The 16,058-nt window shown below is 50.9% G+C and overlaps 1 protein-coding gene across 4 annotated transcripts; it reads right to left on the bottom strand.

Annotated features, from left to right (window-relative positions):
* Positions 1 to 29: 29 nt before the first annotated feature.
* On the bottom strand, positions 30 to 14,999 carry PPRC1 (PPARG related coactivator 1). Of its 4 annotated transcripts, none has more exons than XM_058697559.1 (14): positions 14,801 to 14,997; positions 10,867 to 11,055; positions 10,176 to 10,322; positions 9,954 to 10,055; positions 6,939 to 9,840; positions 6,559 to 6,612; positions 5,408 to 5,465; positions 4,560 to 4,630; positions 2,886 to 3,609; positions 1,533 to 1,688; positions 1,351 to 1,417; positions 1,111 to 1,232; positions 711 to 862; positions 30 to 425 (listed from the first exon to the last, which is right to left on the bottom strand). In XM_058697559.1, exons 1-14 carry the CDS (start codon positions 14,951 to 14,953, stop codon positions 322 to 324), a joined length of 5,001 nt encoding a protein of 1,666 aa, XP_058553542.1. In that variant the 5' UTR covers positions 14,954 to 14,997; the 3' UTR covers positions 30 to 321. The 4 variants fall into 4 exon arrangements, with proteins under 4 accessions (XP_058553542.1, XP_058553543.1, XP_058553544.1 ...); XM_058697560.1 differs by having other exon boundaries at positions 9,963 to 10,055; XM_058697561.1 differs by having other exon boundaries at positions 14,819 to 14,997.
* Positions 15,000 to 16,058: the final 1,059 nt, after the last annotated feature.

The following is a 16,058-nucleotide window of genomic DNA, read 5'->3' as shown; positions in this document are numbered from 1 at the left end:
ATTGAAAGAAGCACAACAGCACTTGGAAATTGTTTGTAGTTCGTGTTTATTGGTCTGTATAGTGCCTTAGAACTTCCAAACACAGGGGAACCCCTCAGCCCCATCTTAACATAGGAATGAGTTAACTTGTTTCAATGCCTGTTATAAAAAAACAAATAACCCTTCAAAAATCTGATTTAACACATTTTTTATTTCACTTTTTTCCATTTCTTTATAAAACAGTCATCTCACTAGCAGCTCTCTCCCCTAAATTGGGGGAGGGGAGGGTGGAGGAGGTTGGACACCTCCAAAGAAGGAGGGAAGGGGGAGAAGGGCCCAGGGTTACCTCCTGAGGTTCTTCTGGGCCTGTTTCAACAATGTGTCAAAGTCAAGAGAATCAAATTTGCTCTTTACAGGAGCAGGGTCAAAGTCTTCCCGGTTGGAGTCTATAAAAATAGAGACAGACATCAAGGTCTCTGACAATACTTCCCAATCACAGGGTCCTCAAATGGCCAGCCTCCTCCCACCCCAATAATGGATGGAATAACATCAATCACCCTGGTTTTAAGTAAATAATACTAAAGAGCCCCCATTTCTCCTCTCATCCCACCCCCTTTGTGTTCTTTGTGTGTCACATAGTGACAAGTCTACCTAGCTCCACTCTCAAAAGGTTGGAAACCCTTCTGGGGACAATATGAAGTATACCAAAGCCTCGGGTCTCCTCCACTCACCAAGATCAGAATAGCTTCTCTTGCAGAACTGCCTGCGGCCCCCAAAGCAGAGATCAAAGGGCTGCTCATCTGCCTGCCTTAGCTTGTGGCCACTCTCGATGGCTGCAAATGCCTCTTCAGCATAGCGGTAAGTGACGAAGCCGTAGTTGTCACTGGTGAGGAAGGTGAGGCAGAGGCTGGGATGGCTATTTAGGCACTTGCCAAGGAGAAGAGATACTTCCCAGGGTAGAGAGAGACTCGGGTAGTTCTTCTTCCCCAAATGGCCAACCCTCTGACTAGGAGTGAAGGTGTCATCCTACATTGCCTAACACACCAGAGGAAGGAAGGGGGAAAGACAAAGCAGCACCAAGGTAGACAAATGGGGTGGAAAGGACATTCTGACCTAAAGGTCCAACCTTACCCTTGGACACGGAAGTGGATAGTGCACTCCTCAATCTCTCCAAAAACAGAGAACCTCTGTTTCAATTCTGACCGAGTCATGCGGCCAGGTATCTTCCCAATGAAGACCACTCTTCTCTCCTCCTATGTTGAGACAAGGAAAATTGACACACCATGAGCCAAGGCCACTGCTGCAGAAGGCTCTCCAAGCTCATGGCTCAGGGGCAAGCCCCATCCTCCCAGGACCTATTCCTCTACTCACTATTGCACGCTCCTTCTGCAGCACTCTCTGCCTTTGGTAATGGTCATGTGAACGATAAGAGCTGTACCTGACATGAAAAGAAGGTGCCATCAGCCCCCCAGACATTAGACAACTCAAGTCTCAGAACTCTCAAATTTGGGATTTGCATCCCAGATACCCAGACTCCCTGATCACACACTCACCTCCGCCTCCTGTCACTTCTCCGGCGGGGGGATGGGGAGCGGGACCGGCTTCGGGAACTGGATGACGAAGATGAGGAAGATGAGGAAGATGAGGAAGATGAGGAGGAGGACGAGGAAGAGCATCTTCGGGAACGTCCAGAAGAACTGCAACTGGATCTAGAGAATAAAGAGGCATGCAGGAATGCTGGGAGTGGTGCAGATATATTCTGCTTACCTCACCTTGGCCCCAACCTTGCCTCCCTGTCCGGAAGCTCAGGACCAAAGGAAAAGCAGAGGAAAAGAGATCTAGAAGAACTCCACAGATGACCAAACTGAGCCCTCATGAATTTTAGGCGTATTTGGAATGTTTTAGAGTGTTCTCACATAGATCATAGTTATTTTCAACTATGCAATTAACAACAAAAACGTTTAACAAGTCAAAGAAAAATAAATGGAGACTTGGGAATAAAGGGCTGGGCCCTAGGTCTAGCTGGGGATGCCAGGCCTGGGTCTCTGGGTTCCTGCTCCCCTAACATGTCTCATAGCAGTACTGTGACCAGGATGTAAAAAGGAGGTGACTTGCTAGACATGGAGTAGAGGTCATTTCTTAAGAGGTCATTCTGGCTCAGGGGCACCTGGGTGGCTCAGACGGTTAAGCGTCCCACTTCAGCCAGGTCATGATCTCACGGTTAGTGAGGCTGAGCGCCACATTGGGCTCTGTGCTGACAGCTCAGAGCCTGGAACCTGCTTTGGATTCTGTGTCTCCCTCTCTCTGCCCCTCCCCCACTCGTGCTCTGTCTTGCTCTCAGAAAATGAATAAACATTAAAAAAAATTTTTTTTTAAAAAGAGATTATTCTGGTTTAAAAACAAAAAATTATTCATGGATTAAGTAGGAAAATCTTGGTCTTTAACTGAGAAAAAGGCATTGCCAGAAAACGTATGAGGCCACAGTGACAACCAAAGGAACTGCCCAGACTCTTTCCTGGACAGATGATTAGAAGAACTGCCATTAACAAGCTACTTATCCCACCTTCCAACATCCCACAAGAAAAGAGCAGAAGTGAGGACTGATAAAGTATGTAAAGGATCAAACACGGGCGAGACGCAAGCCTAATGGTCTCCCCAAGGCAGGGGTCAAGGAAGCAACAGACCTCGGTGATCCCCAAACTCAAACAGGGTATAGAAGCTATCTTCTCACAGCTTGCCTCCTTCAATAATCCAGGAAAGGGGAAGAAGACAAAAGCCAAGGACAGAAGTAGAAGCCTTAATGCCTGAAAGCATCAAGCTCAATGTGCAAAAGCTTTCTAAGTAAACCAAAGGAGAGCCCATGGACTTCCTAAATGAAGAGGACCTAACAGGCCATCAGAGCTCACCTTCGCCACCTCTTGTGTGGGGGGGAGAGGGACCGGGACCGGGACCGGGATGAGGAAGACGACGATGAGGATGAGGAGGAAGATGCTTCGCTGGTCCGGTTGGACCCAGAGCTGATAGAACGGCTGCTGCGGCCACGGCAGCCCTGCCAACCCCGGCTTGGGGGGCTGGCCGACCTGCAGGCTTTTCGGTAACAGCGCACCGACCGCTGCTTGGCTGAGGGCTCAGGGGGAGTCCTAGTGTTCATGTCATTCCGGCAAGGTGAGGCCTCAGGGGAGAGCAAGGCGGATGGGGCAAGGCAAGTTGCTGGGGCATCTGCCTGCTCACTGCTAGTCCTGTGATCAAGTGGCTCCTGGGAGGCAGCTGTGCGTGGGGGCAGGGGGGCGGCCAGGCCCAGGGACAAGACGGGTTTGATGGTGATGTCCTGATGGCGTTTGACGTTCCATCGGGAGCCCACCTCTGGAATGACTAAGGCAGGCGTCTTTTTGGGGGGAGTCCTGCTCCGGACACAATAGTCATGGTCCCCAGAGCCCACATGGACTGGACTAGGGCCATGGACCCCTTCTTGGAGGCAGGCTGCAGCTGGATGTTTGGCCTCTGTAACTCCTTCAGGCTTCAGGGTTCCCTCCTGGGCGGTGGACTTAGGAGATTTGGCTTTGGCCAGCAGTGAAACAGCAGCCAGGGGCTTCCATAATTGGTGGGGAGGGGTGGCTGGTGGGGTGAGCCCTGTGAGGGGAGGGAGGATGGAGATAGCAGGATGAGATCCGATTCTACACTTCCAGGGGCTCCAGAGACCCCCACCTCATGTCACAAAGTACACCAAAGGTCAACAGCCCAACTTCTCCCATTATTGCAACTATTCCTTCCCCCAAGTTCCCCATCTTGGGGACCAAGCAATATAAACCCAGACAGCTAGCATCCTCCTGAACCCCTCAGCCTCTCACTGCCCAAACCTAGTTAGTGACCAGCTCCTATATGGTCTACCTCTCCATTCTTAGACCCAGCCCTCCCCCTACACTGCCTGGGCTGCATCTGCCTGGACTCCTGTAATCACCTTCCAATGATCTCCTGCCTGGGGCTTCATGCCCATCCACCTGTTTTCTACATTCCTGCTACAGGGAACGCCCCGTAACCAATTGCTTCTTCAATGCAAAGATAAAGTCCAAACAGCTTAACACGGCATTCAAAGTTCCCTTCATCTGACTTCCTACTTAACACTTCAGCTTTATCTCTTGCTTTAGTTCTGCCCACCACCCTCATCAGCCACTACACTCCAGTCAAACCAAACAACTCATAATTCCCCAAAACATAACAGGCTGGTTTCATTTCTTCAGTTCTCCAGCAGCTCCATCTCCCTAGAATGCCCCATCCCCTAAATCTAATTGGTATTAGTCATCTTCTCAAACCTCTGCCTCAGGGATAACACCAACTGTACATGACCCTCCCCTGACCGACCCATTTCAGATCCCACTATAAACCACAAAGGCTCCTTTAACATACGATCTCTGATACTCAACATGCTCGTTTATACATCTGCTCCCTGGACTGTGAGAATCTCAAGGATGAGGATCAGATCTCTGTATTCCCAACAACTACACACACCCAGTGCAGGGCAGACTCTACAAACATTCGCTGCATAAACTAATCAAAGGCAGAATTCCCCACCCTGAACCCACCTGCCACGTTGGCCAGTTCTGGGGCTTGTAACCGGTCTAGGGGCCTCTTCTCCTGGGGAGTGTCAACGTTGCTGGCGGGGGAAAAGGGAAAGCCTGGTTCATTGCCTCCTCAACATCTTGTATATGTTTTCCTCATAAAGCAACGGGCGAGGGGTGTGTGCAGAGAAGAATAGGATACACAAACTGCCCCTATCACTCTCCTCCAGCACAAATGCGATCTTACTGACTGAATGTAGTTTGGGTCTCAGCTCAGCTCTGTCCAATTCTAGGAGGCAGGCTGGCTATGACCTTAAATACCCCCCACCTCCTTTAAGCCAGGAGACTTGCCTGCCTAGCTCAAACCAACCCAAAATCAACATGGATGGGAATATGCTTGGCAGCACAGGATAGGGTACCATGAACATGAAAAATGAAAAAAGGCCTCTCAGTGCTGGAAGACTGAGGAACAAGGAGGTCCAGGGTACTTCGTCCAAGGAGTCAGGAGAGCCCTAGCCACCAACACCTTACCCCACTTGATCTTTTATCATCACCAGTGTTGAGCAAGCTTAACACTTGATAAAAGGAAGGAAAGAAATCCCCAAAGGCACAATTTGCCAGAAGACAAAAGGCAACTCCAGGACATTTGGAATCCCAGACTGGAATCAGCCAGAGGATGGTACACACCCTCCTACTACCACCCAAGACAGTGCCCAGTAGTGATGAGCTGAGGAGGGGAGGGGAAAACAGGGAAAGACTCTAAAGCTGACTAAAAGCCCTGTAACAGAGGCATCCAGTTGACGGTCCTGAAGCACCGGCCGGCTGCTGACCAACAGCTGTAGGGTAACTCGCTCATATGTCTCCATACTCACCCTGAGTTTCCTACAGCCAAGCTGTCAGCAGGAGCCGGGGGAGGGCACTCCTTTTTGGCTGCAAAGAAACCAAATTAGTTAAAAGGCCAACCAGATGTTCCAGATTGAGGAGGCACAGAAGGGCTGGCTTTGAGACCCAAAGAAGAAAAATCCACTTTGTGTACATATATCACTGGACTCTCCCCAGAGAGATCCATTCTCTTCTAGTAGGTACCCAGGTACTATTTTTAATCATGTTTCTGCTCAGAAATATCTGTTAACTTCCCAGTGAATCTGAGATAGAGTCCAAACTTCTAAGACTAGCGTTCAAGGTTCTATATGACCTAACTTCCCAGTCTTGGTCTATTCTGGTTCTACACTTACACCATATTACATTTTTCCTTGTATTGTAGATAACTTGTTACTAACTCAGGGACATTTATGTAATTTTCCTCCCCTATTAGACCATAAGCTCCTTACGAACAGAACATAGTATCCTCCAGAGCACCTAGATCCTTGCTTTGTACTGAGTAAGCTCAACTATCCACTGTCTTCCAAACATACAATCCTCCTTATACTTCTGCCTTTATTCACTACACATGCATCCTGTATTTCAGAGCCCAGCCTAAGAGCCAGTTTTCTAGAAAAATGTCCCCAACCAACCCAACCCACTGGGACCTCCACATCCAACTACTCTTTATAATTCTTGCCATGCTTACTGCCACCTGTCCCTGGCTTAGACTGTATTGTCCATGAACCTTGTCTTCCCCTTGCAATCAGATTGAAACTACTTCTCTGGGACTGAGACCGCCCCGCCGCCGTTCCCTTCCTTCCACCTAAGCAACTACAGGGCTGGGCCCAAATAAAGCATCAATAAAAAGCGATTATAGGGGCGCCTGGGTGGCGCAGTCGGTTAAGCGTCCGACTTCAGCCAGGTCACGATCTCGCGGTCCGTGAGTTCGAGCCCCGCGTCAGGCTCTGGGCTGATGGCTCGGAGCCTGGAGCCTGTTTCCGATTCTGTGTCTCCCTCTCTCTCCCTGCCCCTCCCCCGTTCATGCTCTGTCTCTCTCTGTCCCAAAAATAAATTAAAAAAAAAAAAAAAAAAAAAAAAAACGTTGAAAAAAAAAAAAAAAAAAAAAGCGATTACAGCATAGCTACCTAGGTCCCCTCACCTTCAGATTTCTCAAACTGCTCCAGCAGACTGGACAGGTCCGATGCCTCAATTCCTGTGGAAGTACACAACACAGGATTGGAATCCAGCCCCTATCGACTGAGCGCCCAGGTCCTGGAATTCCCAAGTCATCTCCCAAATCAATTCCCTTGATGCTGTCCCTAACCACTGTACTAAGCAAACCAAGGCAGCAACACAAAGCAGAAGAAATCAAACAAACCCAGAGCTCGGTCTCTCAAGAACCCTCCAAAAAAACAAAGAACCCTCCAAACAAATCTGACAAAGACCAGTCCCTATGAGAGTGGTTTATCGTGTTCTATGGAGGACACTCCCCATCCAACCCCCATGCCTTTCACATCAACTAAACCATGTGGCACTTACCAATCTCACTGATGAAAGCCTGTACCACGTCCTCAGGGCCTTGAGTCCGTGGGGTAGGCAGGAAGGAGAGTTTCCTTAGACGGGCTGGGTGGACAGCAGGCACCTTAGTTACAGTGCTCTGCTTTGGTGTGGGTGTAGGAACAACCTTGGTAACAGGAGAGGGGGGCTTCTCCCTGGGCCTTGTCTCCTGGATCTCAGGCTTTAGCCTCTCTGATGCAGGCTCCTCAACATCCACACTCTCAGCAGACAAACACGGTGGAGCCTTAATCTGGGGGCTTTGCATTGGGGAGGACACCTTATGTTTCAGATGAGGAGACACAGGCACTGACTTGACTTCCACCTTGGTGGGCTCCACGTTGGTGGGCTCTATCTGCAAAGCTCCCTGGCCAGTTGACCCAAGACTGAGAGGAGGAGCCACTGGCACAGAAAGTACACTTTCAGGAGGGCCAGCTGGGATGCCACTGGGCTCCACCTTGGGTGGGGGAGCAGCTCTCCCAACAGATGCCAGAGGCAAAGGAGGTGGTGGCATAGAAGGCCAGAATGGAGGGTGTTGCAGCCCTGGGCCCCATCCCAAGGGCCCATAGGCACAGCTGGAGCTGTAAGGTGGGACTGGGGCTGGAGGGGGTACCCAAGGCACATTGCAAGTGGGGGGCACAGCATAGGTGCCAGGAGTACCAGATACTAGGGGCACTGTTGGTGGCGGGGGGAGGCATGGATAGCCAGAAGGGGACACAGGGGGATAACAAGGCCAGGGTGGCACAGGAGCATAATGAGTATAGGGATCAGGTGGCACCGGTCCCATAGACATTGGAAGACTGGGAGGCTGCAAGGGAGGTGGGGGCAGACTGGGGATCCCTTGCCCACCTGTAGGAAGGGGCATCATGGGAGTCATGCCTAGCCCACCTGGGGGAAAAGGCAAAGCAGTGGGCATTGTGGAGGGCATGGACTGCACAGTAGGAGGTGGAGGTCTTGCTGGTAGTGGTATCTCTTGGGATGGCACCTGTTCAGTGGGAGTTGAGGCCACAGGTTTGCTTGCAGGTGGCTCAGGACTAGGAGAAGCAGGGCTGGGACCCATAGGCACAAAGCAAGCCTCAGGAGGAACCTCAGGGCTTCTCTGCAGAGTTGTCTTCTTGGCTGGGGCTGGTGGGATGACAAGACAAGGGATGTCTGCCAGCCCTGTGGGGGTCTCTGGGAGACTAGGCCACTTCCCAGCTGGGGGCTGGGGACTCCTCTCTTCTGCATCTGCTTGGCGCTGCTGCCTTCGTCGCCGGTACTCTGATAGGCTAAGAGGCCGAGGTCTGGCTTCCTGGGTTGTGGCACTGGTACTACTTTCTACCTTCAAAGGACCCACAACCTCCCGGACTTCGGGGATGATGGCCTTTAGGGGGTCCAAGGACTCTGACTCCAGAAGTAACTGGGGAGCTGGACTCCCCTGGACTGAAGACACTGCACCACGTCTGGGATCAGATGGCCTAGATTTAACTAGCACAGGATCAACTGGAGCCAGGTCACTGGGAACAGAGTCAACTGGTGCTGAGTCGGCTGGGACAGGGTCACCTGGTGGCAAGTCATCTGAGATGGGAACAACCACTGTAGGGTCAATTTCTGCTGAGTCAGCCAGGACTGGGTCAGCTGGGAGAGGGTCAACCAGCTCTGAGTTGGCTGAAGCAAAGTCAACCAATGCAGGATCAACAGGTACAGGGTCAGCTTGAACAGGGTTAACTGCAGTGGGATCAGTTTCAACAGACTCAAGTGGCATGGGGTCGGATGGAGCAGAATCAACCAGTGAGAGATGAGTTGGAACAGGGTTAGCGTGGATGCTGTCTACCAGGTTGGAATAAAGGTCTAGAGGATCTTCTTTAGCAGCACTAGCTTGTCCAGCACTACTCTCCAAGTTCCCAGAGCTAGGTTTCTCCAAGGCAGCTGCCCAGGCCCGAGCCCAAGCCCGGGGCTTCCCTCTACTACGGGGAGGTGCGACCTCTCTTTTAAGTTCCTCCTGAGGCAAATTTCCTGCCTGTGAGGTTATCTCTGTAGCCACAGTAGATTGCCCACGAGAAGATGACCTCAGCCTCCTGGCATAGCCTTCTGTACAGGCTGCTGGCTGCTCTTTGCTCTTCTTCCTCCTGCCCTTTCGAGCTTTCTGGGAACTCAGCATTGTGTTGGCTGGTGGGTTCTGAGACTCCTTGGGCATCATTGGTTCCATGACCTCCTTGGGCTCTAACAAGCAGACTGACTCCAGCTTTTCCTCTGACAACCCCTCTTTCTGAGGGCAGAGGTTCTCCTTGGGCACAGCAGCCTCTGTCTCTGACTCTAGTGTAGGCATGAGTAGCTTCAAAGCTGGACTGGCCTCTAGTGAGTCATCCAGAAGCACAGGCTGGGGTCCAGTAGGAATCTTCCGTACCACAACTGGGATCTCCAGGTCATTGCCAGCTGTGGCTGCCTGGCCCACAATCTCTAGCACCACACAATCCTCAGGCAGTGTCAAATCATCCGGCTGCTCCTGAAGCTCATCCTCGAGTGATGTCAGGTGGGTGAGGTTGGGCAAGCAGTATGGATGCATGGCCCGCACCAGCTCACTCAAGGAGGAGATGCTCTCGTCGCCAGCTGCCTGCACTGCCATCTCTGCTGCTGCTGTTTTATCTTCCTCCTCCGGGCAGGCCAGGTGCATAGGGAAGTCTGGAATACTGCTCACGGAGTTGTCGAGCTCCCCAGCAAGCATCTGGCCACTAAAGCTGGCCACCTCCTCCTCTTCTTCCCCATCGCTACGCTGCTGGGGAGGAGGGGATTGACCCCAGCGGGCTCTTGATCTTGAGGGTCTCCAGCTAGGAAGCTTAGGGAAGGAAGTCTCTAAGAAGGAGGGTGGGGAGAAGTCCCAAGGGGGATCTGAGAGGGACATCTCAACCTGCAGAAGAGAAAAGAAGCTACAGATATTTCGCCAAGGATATATTTTTCCAGGCCTGTCCCCACATACTTCTCCCTCCTGGGAGTCTCCAAGGCTCCCTAGGTCAGGCTTACCCCACTCACTCTATTACTGCCTGTGCTGGGCCCCAGTGGGTCAACTGGGGTGATGAGGTCACGTTCTGGAGGTGTCCGGGACAGGGTGAGCAGCTTGTGCAGCTGACAGGGAGAAAAAGACCTGAGATGAGTTTGTGCTTCACAACTATATAAGTAGGCCCACAGTCATGGTTCTAACATTTGCACCAACCACATACCCTCTTCCCCTGGTCCCACACTCACAGAGGAGCCCTCCCGAGGTGACACAAGCAGTTCTGAGTCAGGAATGCTGTCAAATGGAGACAGGTTCTCGGAATCTGCATTGTCCAAGATCTCTGTCAGAGCTGTGAGCAGTGACACTTCATTCTGGTCCTCCAGAGATAACCTGCTCTGCTCCAGAAAGACAAAAGGAAGGTCCTACCATTATTCCTAATGGTCTACTGGCCACTCAGAATGACTGCAAGCCAAGAGAATCAGCCTCTCAGGCTCAGTTCAGCTCAATTTGCTAGACTGCCAGGAAGCATGGGCTCTAATCTCATTCATTACCATCTCCCACCCCTCTAATGCCAACAGAGGCCTGTCAGAATTGATACTTAGGCTTATGTTTCACATACTCCTTCCACCCCTAGATGTGGGATGCTCAGCAGACAACCCTCGGCTAGGCTGGAATTGAACTCAAAACACAGATGGGAACCCCCCTGGACATGTAAGTTGGGGGCCCATGCAGGACTACAGTCCAAGCCTGCCAGGACATGTTCACATGGGATATAATCTGGCATCTTGTAGCCCAATTCTCCTGGAGAAATGAGAAACACACTTCAAGGACTCAGTTTAGGTATCCAGGAGCCAAGATCCTGGGAAAGCAGAGCCACTGGGCCATAGCCTCCAATGCAAAGCTCCCACCTGAAGACCTCCAAACCCAGTCCCAGCTCACCTCCCCAAGGCTCCCAAAATCTTCAATGAGGGAGATGAGGGAGGCATCCATGTAGCTCTGCATGGTCCCCAGCAGTGTCTCATCCTGCAGTATCAGCTCCTCCATCTCCAGGTCCTTGTCCCTCAGACAGGGGCCAAGCCGAGACAGACTGACAAAACCAGAATCGTCCCCTTCCTCATGCAGCAGCACCTGAGGCAAACAGGACAGTCAGAAGGGTGTAAAGTCTGCAGAGCACGGGGCACCTAGGGCAGCTGAATGATATGCTCTGTAAACCAGGTGCCCAAGCTTCCACCAATGGCCCCAGACTCAGCAGGAGCCCCACCAAAGCCAAACCTCTGGACTTGCTGGGCAGAGAGAAGTACAACCCACGAAACAAAGCCCCAGTCAGGATGGCAGTGTTCATGGATCTTCTGGGCAAAAAAAAAAAAAAAAAAAAAAAAAAAAAAGTTTGGACTCCATCCAGAAACAGTTGGAGCCACAGAAGATCACTAAACCAGGGAATAAAAACATCAGAAAGAACAAGATTTTTCAGAAGAGTCGAACAGTCTGAGGGGTACACCGAAAGAGTGGTGGTCAGCAAACAGGCAATTTCAGCTCCAACCACCTTCCCTCTCCCAAATCCTGCCTAGGCCTCTCTTCTCTGCTTAGCTTAGAAACCCTACTTTCTTCAAGATAACTCAGGCTTCCCCAATCCATGCTGATCTCTCCTCACACCCCTGAATTCATTCAGGTTTCTGTACCAGTGGCAATCACATCTTGTCCCCTCTCCACCCCATGATAGTCCTAGCATCATTACTAAAACTAAATTCTAAGTTCCTTTGGGGCAAAATAACCCTTTGTACGATACTAGCCTATATCCTTCTTTGATCTTGGAAGGGTTTAAACTGTTCTTATACTTCCTAATTATTCGTGATGCCTAGCACCGTGTCTTATACACAGCTGTGATTCACACTTAATTCACACTTTTATTTTGAAGGCCCTACAGTGTGCCACTGAACCTCTCAATGGTAGTCCCAAAGGAAAAGTCTCCTCCCTACTCCTACCATGTGAGAGCAAAAGAAGAGAAAGCTTGATTCCTTGAGTCAGTACATGGAAAAGCCGCACCCCACTACTTGCCTGGGAACCAGCAACATCTTCAGCCTTGTCAGGCAGGGAGCCACCCGCCCAGGCCTGTCAAGAGTGTGGGTGTGGGCAGAGCCAGAAGTAGCTGGAATGGGACTGGCAAGGCCAGAGGCCAAAGCCAGGGGTATCTCCACTATAGAAAACAGATGATGGAAAGACTGAATAGAAACAAATACAAGCCTCCCTCCCCCACTCAGCAAAGGGAAACTCTGCACCTCTTTCAAGAGAAAGCAAAAAACAAAAACACAGGTGTGACTATACCCTCCAAACCCACCCCCTAACCAAGCTAAGGAGTTCAAATGCCCAGAGAGGAAAGGCTAGATACACTTTAGGAGACCAAGTCCAGAGAGGAAGTGAAAGGTGGCAGGTTTTAGGCACTAACTCCTCCCAGACCTTCACAATCCTATAATTACAACCAGCAGCTGAATAGCACCTGGCTCAGCAAACACTCCTCCTGGGTGAGCAAGGAGACTGCATCTCAACTTGCCCTGCCACCTACCTGACCCAGTCACCAGGCCAAAATCTTTAAGACAATGCCCAGCTCTGGGAACCACTCACCACCTCCATCAGGCAGGTACTGGAGCCCTAGTCAGAGACACCCCTCTCTTCACCTGACAGCACCTATCCCTCAATCCTCACACAGCACAGCTCCCAGATACCAAGATCATCTAGCAGAGAAACCCATCTGGCTTTCTCACATCCAGTCTTGTCCCTACAGCGTTCAAAAACAACTACAAGTTATTAAGAATACACATCTGATCACTTTGAGACTCTTCCTAAACCCTTCCAATAGCAGCTTACTGCTCTTAGCATTAGGTTTAAACTCCTTAATATGTCTTACAGGGGTCCTGATCTTCCCTACTAGGCTCTTCTCCAGTATGTCCTCTCTTACTACTGTGCCTCTCTATGCATCAGCCATACAGGTTTCTGTTTCCTCAATAAGCCATATTGAAGCCTCCCACTTCAAGGCCTTTCCATACTATTTCCAATGATGAAAACTTCCCTCCCTCACCTCAACTTAATATCCCTTCCCAGACTTCACAATATAGATTACTACTGCTGGTTATATAATCCCAAATACGCTGCACTTTTCCTCTCGTGCCACTTATCATTTATTTATTGCCTGTCTATCACGATAAAACTGGACGATACTGGAGAACACGGACCATGTGTGGTTTTACCACAGCATCCCTTGTGTCTGAATACAGTATCTCAATAAATAGTTGGTTGACTGACTAGCTTTCACATGCCCATCTTTTGGGGGGAGGACGTAAGGGAAGAGATATACATAATCTCTCCATGAGACCATCTCCAACCACCAATAACCACCTAATTTGGATTACAGCTGGATCGTGGATCCTTCCTGCCTCTCCTCCAAAAGGTGGGCAGCTCCCAAACTACGTCCCCAGAATCTTGGGCCCGAACTGGTCTGCTGGAACTGACATTACCTGGTAGCCTGCGGCCCAATTCCCACCTAAAACCAAAACAAAAAAAAACCCAAAAGCTTTCAAGGACTCAGCTTAACTGCTTAAGAGAGATAACCTTTCAGACTGAGTCCAGCCCACTGGCAACTTTTAAGAAGCCCTCTGCAGAGGAGTGTGATAACACTTTCTCAGTATGGAGAACTGAAGGCCAAGCCAATAGAATCTGACAGAAAGAAACCACCCTTGTCCAATAAATGTTCAACTAGTGGTGAATAGTTCTCAAATGGCCTCTTTTCCCCATCCCCAGCAAAATTCCAAAGAGCCTTAAATACAGACCACCTCAATTTTTTGTGTGTCAATAAAAGAAGGCCTTAGCCGCCGCCTCAAAAGAGATGCTGGAGGAAAAAGTGGGGGAAGGAGAAAGGATTCTCTTTACCTTACTTAGGCTTATCCCATGTATATGTTGACACTCCCCATGCCCCTTGTATCAGGAATGAAGCAGGTCCGAAAGCAACCAAAACGCCAGTGTCCATGACTCACAAACCACCACAAGCCGGTCAGACAGAAGCCGCCACAAGCTTACTTCGCAGCCCTTCAACCTCAGCCTTTCTACACTGCCCAACACACTCTAACATCCACAGGGAACTGACTCCCCGCACATCTGGAGAGTCCTTCACCATCCCCTGTCGAGAGGCGCCGTGGACCAATGCACGAGAAAAAAAACTACTCCAAGGCTCTGCGCAAAGTTTACTCTAGCAGCCCCTACCTTCCTTCCCAGCCAGCGCCCCCCCCCCCCAGCCCCGCCGGAGATGGCGGGACAGGCTGAGACACACCCAGTTCCCAGCAGTGCGGCTCCAACGCCGATACGAGATGCCCGGCAGCCTGGAGCGGGAGCCACGTGGACATCCCCTCCCCGCCCCCACGTGGACCCGAGGGCCACCCCCCCACCAGAAGCCCAACCCACGTGGGTGCCAGGGCCGCCTAGAGGGGGAGGGGAAGCCGACAAGTTCTCCCGGGAAAATTGCTCCCCCCCCCATCCCACGTGGCTCCGAAAAGGCATTGCGGCGCGGTGCTAGGGGCACCCCCACTCGGCATCCTTAGAGGAAGGTCTTAGCCCACGATTCCAAGTCCGAATCCCTGACCCCCCACCACGGGCCGTCTCCAACACCCGACTATGCCCCTCCAGCATTCCGGAGGAATGGCCATGGGGACCCCGCCTCTGCCTGCATCCCTCCAGCAAACAGCCCAGGTCCATTTAGCCCAACCTGTCTTCCGCAGCCACCCGCATAGCCTCCCGAGCGCTTCCTCCCTTTCCTGTGGCGTCCACGTGTCATCGCCCGGCACACGCTGCTTTGCTGCCAGCCGCGGGCCGCCAGCCAGCCTCTCACCTGCTCCCCACCACTCACAGCGCCCACAGTCCCATACGGCGCTTGGCTTCGACTCCCCCAACTGCTGCCGCGCACTCCACCCCCGGGGTCGGGTCCGGGGCCCCCACTTGGTGACGGCGCGACTCCGTCTCTCCGTCCCCGGCGCGCCGCCATCTTGGCCCCCGAACACTCAGCGCAGCTCTGGTCGCCGGCACCGCCTCGCCCAGCAGATTGTGGGAAAGGAACTACAATTCCCGGAAGACACTGCAAGACTGCGGATCCCAAAAGGCCTTGCGGCAAGACCCACTCGCACCTGGGAAGAGGGCCCTGGCCTCGCAAGGGAGCCTGGGAGTAGTAGTTGCTTTAAGGGGAGCCCAGCGGCACGTGCTACAGACATACTGTCATGCTTAATTTTGTGTTCCGCGGGGGGGGGGGGGAACCTAGTTGGGGAGCGCGAGGTAATAAGAGGAGAGTTACCATTTGCGCATCTCTTTATTGTCCTAATTTGTCCAACTGTCGGAACGCCCTCTTTATCTGACGTTCTATAATGCGGTACTTTCCTTTCCCCTTAGACCAAGAGGGCCTGTGTTTTGAAACAGCACCCTCTAGTGGGCACCCGCACTCCCGGAACTAACCTTCACCTAATCTGCGCCACTCCTAGTTTAATCTTTTTTTTTTTTTTTTTAATTTCTGGTTTCATTAGGAAATGAAATAATAAACACACATCACTGTATAACTTTAAGGCATATAGCATGATTGTTTGATTTACAGGTACTGTGATTACCACCATACGTTCAGCTAACCCATCTTCGTATATAGATAAAATAAAAAAATTTTCCCCTTGTGATGAGATTTCCTTTTTAACAACTTTCCTATATACCATACAGCAGTGTTAGTTATGTAATGTTGCATATTACATACCTACTACTAATAACTGGAAGTTTGTAGAGTTTAATCTTAAAACACCGCGTTCGAGGGATCTCCTTAGGGCTTCTCAGAAACCCACACTGGCACCTCATTGCCAAATGTATTTCCCGTTGCTGCACTTTATCTTGCTGTCCTCCAAAGACAACTGGTGTTCTCCTACCTTTGTTTTCCTGTTTGGAATATTTGAACTTGGAAATATCTTTCATGCCCTCTTTTATCTAGGAAAGCTTTTTTGATCATTGCAATCAACCATGGTCCCTCTGTATATTTTCTACAGTCCATCACTATCACTGCTATTGATTCGTCATTTCAAAGATTTTTCTTACTGTTTTCTTTAAAAAAAAAAAAAGTT

This window comes from Neofelis nebulosa, chromosome 13 (genome assembly GCF_028018385.1).
Source record: "Neofelis nebulosa isolate mNeoNeb1 chromosome 13, mNeoNeb1.pri, whole genome shotgun sequence".
Lineage (NCBI taxonomy): Eukaryota > Metazoa > Chordata > Mammalia > Carnivora > Felidae > Neofelis > Neofelis nebulosa.
This window is presented reverse-complemented; position numbering and strand designations above follow the sequence as displayed.